Source organism: Platichthys flesus, chromosome 7 (genome assembly GCF_949316205.1).
Source record: "Platichthys flesus chromosome 7, fPlaFle2.1, whole genome shotgun sequence".
NCBI lineage: Eukaryota > Metazoa > Chordata > Actinopteri > Pleuronectiformes > Pleuronectidae > Platichthys > Platichthys flesus.
The window spans coordinates 15,317,834-15,328,238 of NC_084951.1; the positions used below are offsets into that span (position 1 = coordinate 15,317,834).

At 42.0% G+C, this 10,405-nt stretch overlaps 1 protein-coding gene across 1 annotated transcript; it reads left to right on the forward strand.

The window, feature by feature from the left end:
• The first annotated feature begins 562 nt into the window (after nucleotides 1-562).
• Nucleotides 563-6,283, forward strand: ssr4 (signal sequence receptor, delta). The gene is made up of 6 exons (XM_062392086.1): nucleotides 563-738; nucleotides 961-1,079; nucleotides 1,189-1,263; nucleotides 4,886-4,975; nucleotides 5,089-5,154; nucleotides 5,889-6,283. The coding sequence occupies exons 1-6, from the start codon at nucleotides 690-692 to the stop codon at nucleotides 5,991-5,993; spliced, it is 504 nt and encodes a 167-aa protein (XP_062248070.1). The 5' UTR covers nucleotides 563-689; the 3' UTR covers nucleotides 5,994-6,283.
• The last annotated feature ends 4,122 nt before the right edge of the window (nucleotides 6,284-10,405 follow it).

A 10,405-nucleotide genomic window follows, 5' to 3' on the forward strand; every position in this document is an offset into this window, starting at 1 on the left:
CTGTTCTGCCTGCTGCCATCTGGCCGACGGTACAGCAGCATCCGGGCCCGCACCACTAGGCTCAGAGGCAGTTTCATCCCCCAGGCCTCAAGACTTTTAAACTCCTCCAATCTGCCATAATTCCTCTAAACTATGCACTATTTAAAAAAATTGGTTTGTTGTTTATTTTTCCACTATATATGTATTTTTTGCTTGTGTCATATTTGGAGCATTGCTAAAAGACAGCATGTGACAAACATTTAATTGACAGAGACTGTTAAATGTAATTGCTGAGCACATGACAATAAAGTCTTGAATCTTGATACCTAGGGGATAAAAGGAGGGGAATATAATTTCTTATTGGAAGGAAGGTTTCTTCTTTTATTTAATATTATTAATTCAAAGGGGGCTTCATTTGTTTGTTAATTTAACTATTTACAACATTTGTAACAATTTATTTTTAAGATTAATGATGAACGTTTAAGTATTTATTAAAAAGAGGATTCATTGCAGGACTGATGACGTGTCGATTGACTAACTTTCCCAGGATGCTCCGCGGTACTACGGTCCACGTCAGTCCTGCGCAGGCGCAGTGGATCGCGGCTGTGAGCTGAGGTGGACTTCTTTTCCTCTGTCTGTTTGGAAGAAGCGGTTCAGGAGCCGGAGCTCAGCGATAAAGAAACGTGTCAGACAGCCGCTTGGAAGCCACGATGATCCGGATAACTGCCTTCCTGGCCCTGCTGGTGGTCGCCTGCTCGGGTATGTCAGCGATGAACCGGAAGGAGAGGAGAGACCCGAATGAAAGACCTGAATGAAGCTTGTAATGCTAACCAGCGTTAGCAAGTGGCTAGTTCTTCAAGTCACTTCTGGGTGTCTCCCGTTTGTGGTGTTAAGAGTTGGTGAAACGTGTGTTGTACTGGTGTCTATGCTAACCTTAAGCTAACCCTAAGCTAACCTTATATGTGCTCTGTGCGCTGACAGGAGAGAGCTGCACCGACCCAGTGATCTTCCCCTCGGCCTACACCACCTCTGACGCCGTCATCTCCTCAGAGTCTGTGTTCATCGTTGAACTCAGCCTGACTTGTGGCAACGGAGCTCAGGTACCAGTCAAACCTCCAGCACGTCCAACACAGACAAGATGATGATGATGATGATGTATGAGCGTTATCGATTGTGTGACTCACTGGTGATCGTGTCTGTCCTGTCCAGAGTGTGACTCTGTATGCTGATGTCAATGGAAGACAGTTCCCTGTGACCAGAGGCCAGGATGTCGGAAAGTACCAGGTATGGCCCTGTCCTCATGTTCACATGTACAGACATGACATCCAGCTGCATGAGCAGAGAACATCTGCAGACACCAGCGGTCAAAGTCTCAAACTGCCTCAGTCACATTCAGTACTCGAGTGATAGGCAGATAAAACATAAACAAAGAGCTTCACTTCAAATTCATACAAGTATATAATTAATTATATACATATTTAATAAAAATATGTAGTAATAGGATGGGTACCTACTGTTTCAAGTTATGTGTTGTTTTCAGCAAGCTCCCAGACTTGAATGAGAGCAAAACTGAGATTGCAGATTATCAGATTGACATTCTTTATCTATTGAAAGGCCCCTCGGACCATGGGCCGGACCAACAGACCCAAATTTTGTTCAACTAAAAGAGTTGTGCTCAGTATTGATCAGACCGGCCCATGCTTCAGTTTGTTTGAAGTGCAAAAACACTTCAATGGCAGGAAGTGGAGATAACATTAAACACTAGAAGATGAAGTTGCTCTTGGGATTACTAATAGTCTTTGCCTCCGAAGATGTTAAAGTTTGAAAAGTACGGTTGTTCATTAGGGCCATTCAAACTCAAGTCAGGTACTGTACCTGAAGCCGGTGATGCTGGAAGTATTAGTACGGTGATATTATATTACCACTGATGCTAAATTATCCCATTAAATCCCTTCAATAATTTTCTCCATTGAAATGTTAAGACCATTACCTACAAGAACAGCCCCACTTCAAACACACCCGTCTAGAAACCAATCAATGTCAGGTATATAGACAGCCCATATTGTTGATGACATACAAAATATAATTTTTTCGTAATTCAGAGTCAAAGAGATCAAATGTAAACAACATAAAAATGACATGAACCATGGTTTGAAGTCATTTTTTATTTTCTGCTACCTAATGAAAGTCACCCACTTTGTCTCAGTGTTTTGACAGCTGTAATTAAATTTACTCTCGGTTGAGCCAAAGTGCTCTTTCCTGTATGTAGACTGCATTTTCAAAAAACAAAATTAAAGATTTAATGCAATTCAAGGACATGCATTATTTTATGGAGGACCATACATGACATAAGTAAAAATAAATAAATAAATAAATGTATAAATAAATACAGAAATAAATAAATAAATGAATAAATAAAAATGGAAATAAATAAATAAATACAGAAATAAATAAATGAATATGTTAATACCAAAAGAAATGTCAAAAGAAATGTCTTAAATATATTTTAACATTTATTTTTTCCCTGATACATTTCCTTTGCATTTGCAGTGTCCTTATGCTAATGAGAAAGGCGGGCCTAGCCGCAGTCTCATGCAGGATTGGTCACAGGAGTGTAATGATCCAGCCCTACTACTTCTGCCTTTCAATGCTGGTGTCCAGTAGCTGTTTGGGACGTTGAGCCAGTTCACACTTAAAATGAACTAGTTCAAGTTCAGAGGGTTAGTTAAGGTTATTTTTTATTGGGATGATTTAGCTGTCAGTAGTCCTGACTGTGAGCGTCACGTCTCGTGTTGTACTGAGCACAAGGAGCGAGCCGAGAGGAGGAGGAAACAGAAACTCCAGCTCGGTACAAACCACCTGCCGCCTCTGCTCTGAACATGAAGCCGCTGATCTCTGAGCAGATGTGACCAGAGAAGCTCTGTGTTTCCACTGTTTCCACTGTTCCACAGAGTCACTAACTGCCTGCTTCACGGTGAAGAGCTCAATCTCAGTCACTGCCCGTGTCTCTGAGCGAGTGTGTGGCGGAGCGCAGGGGCTGTGTGTGTGTAGCTCAGTTGACCAATCCTGCTGGAGACTGAGGTTAGGCCCGCCTTTCTCATTAGCATAAGGACACTGAAATCGAAAAATAAAAGTTGGAATAAATGTGGAAATAAATAAATAAATATGGAAATAAATGCAGAATTAAATAAATCAATGTCTTAAACTTATTTCCACATTTATTTATTTATTTCCACTTTTATTGCAACTTTTATTTATTTCCACATTTATTTATTTCCACATTTCAGTGTCCTTATGCTAATGAGAAAGGCGGGCCTAACCTCAGTCTCGAGCAGGATTGGTCAACTGAGCTACACACACACAGCCCCTGCGCTCCGCCACACACTCGCTCAGAGACACGGGCAGTGACTGAGATTGAGCTCTTCACCGTGAAGCAGGCAGTTAGTGACTCTGGAACAGTGGAAACAGTGAAAACACAGAGCTTCTCTGGTCACATCTGCTCAGAGATCAGCGGCTTCATGTTCAGAGCAGAGGCGGCAGGTGGTTTGTACCGAGCTGGAGTTTCTGTTTCCTCCTCCTCTCGGCTCGCTCCTTGTGCTCAGTACAACACGAGACGTGACGCTCACAGTCAGGACTACTGACAGCTAAATCATCCCAATAAAAAATAACCTTAACTAACCCTCTGAACTTGAACTAGTTCATTTTAAGTGTGAACTGGCTCAACGTCCCAAACAGCTACTGGACACCAGCATTGAAAGGCAGAAGTAGTAGGGCTGGATCATTACACTCCTGTGACCAATCCTGCATGAGACTGCGGCTAGGCCCGCCTTTCTCATTAGCATAAGGACACTGCAAATGCAAAGGAAATGTATCAGGGAAAAAATAAATGTTAAAATATATTTAAGACATTTCTTTTGACATTTCTTTTGGTATTAACATATTCATTTATTTATTTCTGTATTTATTTATTTATTTCCATTTTTATTTATTCATTTATTTATTTATTTCTGTATTTATTTATACATTTATTTATTTATTTATTTTTACTTATGTCATGTATGGTCCTCCATATTATTTCCCCTGTTTTCGCCGCTCCTCACTGGCTACAAATTTATTTTTAAGTATTTGGTAATAATCACACAGGCTAAACAGGGTCTGGCTTCAAATTGAATTACTGAAAGCCTTACCCCTAAAGAGCCAGGTCACAGCCTGAGGACTTCTGGCGTCTGGGTCTCTTGGGCTCTAGGTTAAAGTTAAAGTAAATTTGTATTTCTACTGTCTTCAGCCTGCTTTCTTTATTGTGCCTCTTTATGTCCAGTTAAATGTTTTTATCCTATGTTTTATTATTTTTTCCAGTGTCCATTTCTATGTGAGGCTCTTTCCAAGTACTTCTATGGAAAGGGCTTTACTAATAAAATTCAAATATATAACACATCTTGGACCAGTTGGTAGTTTATAATGTGTCAATTAAAAGTCCCTCCAAAATCCCACAATCTCTTAAAAGCCAGCAGTTATCAAAGAGTACTAATATTTAAACTCTTATATCCAGTTAATGACTGATGTTGTTCAGAATTGACATTCTGCCAATCTTACCACTTGTGGTCAGGTGTGTGTGAGTGGGAGAGTGTGCAGAATCTGAACTCGTCTCTCAAGCCCTCGTCCTTCTCAATACAGCTACTTCCGTCACATGTTGTAACTGTGACTGCATTTGAGGAGCAAACTTCGTGCACTGCCTTATTTGTACAATTCATCACGTAGCACAATCTCGGCAGGCTGTTGTGTACTCGCCTTCCTCAACCCTGGATTGAATCCACTCCTCGGCAGCACAGCCTACCAGAATTAAACTTTAGAATTTTGACACCAAAACAAATCTGCCCTTCTTCAACATGTGACTGTTTCCCCTCAGGTGTCCTGGAGCATGCCTCACAAACAGGCCAGCTCTGGAACTTATCCGGTCAAATTCTTTGACGAGGAGTCCTACAGTGCCCTGCGCAAGGTTCGTGTTACATGTATTGTCGATAAGCTCATAGTTTCCTGCCGGTGAGCTCCACTTGTTTTGCAAAGGCTGTTTAATTTGAACCACATGTGGCTGCGTTTCTTGTGTTCCAGGCCCAGAGAAACGACGAAGACGTAAATGCCATTCAGCCTCTGTTCTCCATCAACATTGACCACAGGGTGAGTCTCTAATAGATCCTCAGGTTGAACATGTGTATGAGTTCACAATAATGGTGCCATTAGCTTGTAAAAAAAAAAAAACCTGACCACACACTCTAGAATGAAAGCATCTGTAATCAGTATTTTTATATAAACATTGAAAAACACCAGAGCTTTTTCTTTCTGCTCATTTCTTCTGCTGTTTTCCTACCTTCAACTTTTTTATCTTGACTTCTTCAGTTTAATGGCTCTCATCCAATGGCGCTCATCCAATGGCTCTCATCACTTTGAGTCAAGTACTTGACCCCAAGTCATTTTTAATGCTGCTCTTTATCTGCTGGACGTGTAAATCGCTTCCAACACATTTTCATGGAGCCAAGTCACGGTTGATTGTAATTTGCCTCAGGACAAACTAATATATGACAGAGACGTACAGATGAGGCCAATATTAGGGAGAGAGATAAAATCTAATACCGCTTTATCGCCTAACAGGTATCTATATCAAACCCTTGTAATTGAAGCTTAATATTTTAAAGCTCAACCATAAACTTAGTATGATTTAATTAATTGAATGCACATATTGCTCCATTGTTAATATTTAAAGTAAGTGTTTATGCTGTTACATATTGGCAAACGCTGATGCCAATCTATCTGTAAATAGTCGAACAGATAAATGCATCAGGCTCTAACATAGGGTTGGTTAGCTTTCTTGCTAAACCTGTACTGATCTTCCTTTTTCTTTCGTGCCCCCACAGGGTGCGTGGAACGGCCCATGGGTGGCCACTGAGGTGGTGGCTGGCCTCATCGGTATCTTGTTTTACTACATGGCCTTCAGTGCCAAGAACACCATCCAAGCATAACGGGACCCGCAGTCACTGGGTGTTTAAAGACTGAATTGTGGAGGATCAATGATTCATCATCCAGTGTTGTGGCGAGCCGGAAGGAGTTTGCCACTTGAATTTGCGTCGGGATGAGGAATAAGAGGAGCGGTCTTTGTGTTGTTTTATTCAGACTGTGTCTGTATGCCATCTGTCTTGTGACTTAACAGTTTTTGCAGGAGTTTGTCCTGTCAGTATGGATGGAATTTTGTAATTTTTCGGGGCTTAAATTCAAACTAATAAACTTGGACCACGTGAACAAATACAACAAATTGTGTACTGTGTTCGTTCTGGTGTGAAGTCATCCTCTGTCCTTGTGCCTGGATACACGTGGCCAGAGTGGGACACAGATGTGGGGAACATCAATAGTGACTGCAGCAGGCCCGGTGGCTATGTCTCTTCCAGTAAAGTGAATAAAAGCCTTGTTTTTCTTCCTGTGTAATGTGGTGGTTCATGTGATAGCCTAGTCTTCTATAAATCCCTTTTTCTCCTGTACAGGCGAGAAGAGTCGTGATCTCTTATTTTGTAGAAACGCAGCTGTACAGAGTTTTTTTTTATTTATTTTTAGTTGCCAGAGCTAAATTGGCAAAGCATTAATGAATGAACAGTCCCTTGACCTCATAGATCAAACAATAACCAGATCAAACGAGACTAAGCTTTCACAGATTTAATAGCTGGAGGGTGTAAAGATGGATGGTCTGATATTCATAAGAGTTGCAGTATCTGTCTTGCATCCAATAGTATTTTTTGCAGTGTTGGAGAATTAGGAATTTTATGTATTTTTTCAGAAAATTAAGAAAGATTTACACCAACAGTACTGAAGGAAAAATCTACTGCTGTACTGCCTTTGATTAATATGATAATTACTTGTGTTGCCTTTAAAGTCTTAATCTACAAAAATTGAATACGATTTATGGTAGTTGTCGAACCAACAGAGAAAAACTTGATGGTGTGCACATGTTCATTGTGCGAATGTCCTATTGGCATTCCTGGATAGTCAGGGAGAAGTTAGTGCTTCAACACAGCAGCTGATCACAACTTCCTGTTTTCTTCACACACACACACACACACACACTCACACTTACTCACAGAGACAGAGAGTAAACATGATACAGGTGTTAATTCATGACCTGTCAGTGCTGCAGTACCACCAGCTGAACACACTGTGGCAGCTCTCTGCTACATTGGAGGAGAGAGACGCCAGCTATTGCCCCATAGACAGATTGCAAATGATTTTTATTGGTTCAGTATCAGCTCTTCCTAATGTATCTCCTGCACATAATGCAAATCGGGCCATTGTTGTCTTTTACGTTCTCTTAATTCAAGTTGTCACATATATTAGTGTGCTACTTAGAGCAATCGCATGCTTATATAATCTAGTTTATTTGGGGGATGTAAACTTAGCATGTCTATTTCTGTATCTGGACCGAATCAAAACAGCGTTCACACACAGTGCAGAGAACACAGAGTGCTGCTTTTTCATCCACAGCACAACTGCAACTTCTCACCGACTCCCAGGAGAGTAATCTAAACTCTGTACATGAGTAACTGGATCCTCTCACGTAAACACTTCTCGGTGTACAGAGCACACAAGACATATCTTTTTTGTCTGCTTTTCCTGCGGCTTTGTCGGCACAAACACACACTTTTGTCCCCTGTCCCCTTTTGTCAAGGAGAAAATTGACACATCACAATGTTGATAATGCAGAGAAAGACATTATCTGCAGTAGACGCAGACACTCCCTGCTGGGGTATTAAGTGGGGGACGGGCTGGATGATGGGATTTAGGAGGAATGAACAAACAAACTTTGAAAGAGAGCCACTGAGTCAATGCTCACACACTCTTTGTGAGAGAGTTCAGTGTGTGTTAACTCCGACCCGCACATCGATGCAGATGACTGCGGATGTAGAAGTGAATTAGTCTGAGATTGTTATTGTTGCAGAATGAATGCACTCACAGGAAGTCACAATTTATTCTTACAGCGGTGAATTATTTATGTTTGGATTCTGACAATGAGCTACAGGGTCATGCAAGCAAACAAATCGGAATCACATTTATTTTTTGTATTCATACAACAACAGTAAATTTAATCTTAATTGACCGAAGCAAAGTACTCTGTAACTTTGTTTTAGGAGTGCTGCATATATACATGTGCTTAATATTATGATTATAGTATTTTACAGAGAAATAGGAGTTACTGTAACAGAATCTCTGTCCCTCGTGTGTGTGTGTGTATGTGTGTGTGTCATTTGTGTGTGTGTGTGTGTGTGTGTGTGTGTGTGTGTGTGTGTGTGTGTGTGTTTGTGTGCGTGCTGTGAGGCAGAGAAAAGCAGCCTTGACAGAGGTGTGTAACACACCAGCTCCGGCGGCAGACTCGGATGGGCTTAGTGAGATGCAGCAATGTGGAAACTGGCGTCGCACAAATGATTCTCACATGAAGTCACACTCTGTCTCTGCCATAAACATTGTGTCCGCCGCTTGTTCTTTAAAACTTTTTGCATAACAGAAACAAGGTCAACAAACTGCGAGCTTCAGAAAACAGACGCGACAGACGCTGGCTTCGCCCTTTCTTACACTATAATAACAGTTATTGTTCCAGTTATTACATGGATGTGTATGTACAGTGGGGCATGTTTAGCTGCCTCGACCACAATAGACTGACTGTGTTTGGAGTGAATAAACCTGTCTTTCTCTTATCTCCCTCCTCCTGTCCTCTATGTGCATCCTCTCACCCGCTACGCCTATTAACGCAGTTCCAGTCAAGTACCAGTCTTTCACCGTTTAAGAGGAAATTGTTTTTTTTCCTCTTTTATTTTGTAAAAGGCTCGTCCTCCATCGTATAAGACACCCTCTCCATATTTCACACTAAAATGTCAACCATTCCAACCGAGATTTATTTTTCATTTTTGTGCTTCGTCTCATGCCCGGCCATGACCCATGAAACACTAAAGGTTAAACAGGAGCAGACACATCACCACCAACTGTGTCTTTGTACCTAAATCCTGTGAAAGCATGTGGAATGAGCTCCCATAAAATGGGTTTCATCAGACGCTCATCCACATGCCTGTTTTTACTACGAGGGAAATGAAATTGCGGGCTCTCGTCGAGGTGTAAATACAGCTAGGCTTTAAGTAATGAAAACAAGGTTGGTGAGAGTGATAAAAAAGCAAAGCCTTGATCCTGTGGCTCTCAGAGAAATAAACCCTTTAAAACAGTCAAAGCTGAGGTAAGATTTTGTCTCGGATCATGAATGCAGCCAATAAAAATGGAAGCGTAACTACATTTGGCGTAAATCACCCTGAAAACAGCTGCAGTCATAGGGTGGGTTGGAAATAGAGGCAGATGAGGCCGGTGCATTTCGGGGGGAGCAACCACAAACAGAAAAAGATAAACAAACGTGAAACAAAGAAAATAATGAGTACGATAAGGCTCATTTTCTTTTTTGCCTCAGGTGATTACAAACTACGATGCTCCAACGCGCTCTGCAAACACAGACGCTGGGCCTGGCTTGTGTAAGTCGGCGAGGGCCAGGAACGCCTCCCGGTGTCTTGGAATGAGCTTAGCGGCGGCCCCATCACTCCTCAGATCTGTGGAGGGGTCTTGAGTTAAGCAATGCAGACACATTGCTTAGTGCAGTAAAGCTCCAAGCTCCAGGCTCCAGGTCTGATTTATACCGACTTTGGTCAAGGCTTGGGGGGCTGTGTCATTCTTCAGAGCCATTAGATGTTCTCCTTGGCCGACCCTCAATTTGATTTCGAGAGGGAAGTTCACCTATTCCGCTGACCTTATACGACAGTCACGCAGCTGGGTCATTTGTTTCTCACATACCCCGTTTGCGGGCCACTGGCAGGAAGCGCTGCTCCACAGTAATGAAGACCTGACCTTGAGCTGCGACATCAACCACGTTACAGTATGGAAACCAGTGTGGAGACCAGGAGGACATTCAACATAAACACACACACACACACTGACCGACACACACTACAGGATGTCAAAAACGACCTACCCTACAAACCGTACATCATAAGCTCTGACAGGTAGGGAGGGCGATGGTGGTGGTAGAGATAATATCTACTATCAGGTCTTCTGTCCTCGGGAAACAAGACAGAGTCGCGGGGGGAACTCTCTGCAATGATCGGTCTAATTTTAGCGGATATTGAAAAGTGTTTGTGCCAGAAAACTCTCCATATTGAATTCATTCATTATTTAGCCATCGTAATGCTGCACTAATGGCTTTACAGGCAGAGCAACGCACAGACAGAGTGTGCTGGGCCTCTCCCACAGAGCCGAAAGGCTGGATGGATCTGAAAGTCTGGCCCCTCTGAGCGGAGAAGAATCATCCTCTGACCTCTCAACTTCCTGACAGGAAGATGAAAATTCATGAACACCCACA

Coding starts and splice junctions, on each gene's coding strand:
- ssr4 (XM_062392086.1), top strand. CDS start 690: ATGATCCGGATAACTGCCTTCCTGGCCCTGCTGGTGGTCGCCTGCTCG. Junction 739..960: donor GCTGGTGGTCGCCTGCTCGG/GTATGTCAGCGA, acceptor GTGCGCTGACAG/GAGAGAGCTGCACCGACCCA. Junction 1,080..1,188: donor CTTGTGGCAACGGAGCTCAG/GTACCAGTCAAA, acceptor TGTCCTGTCCAG/AGTGTGACTCTGTATGCTGA.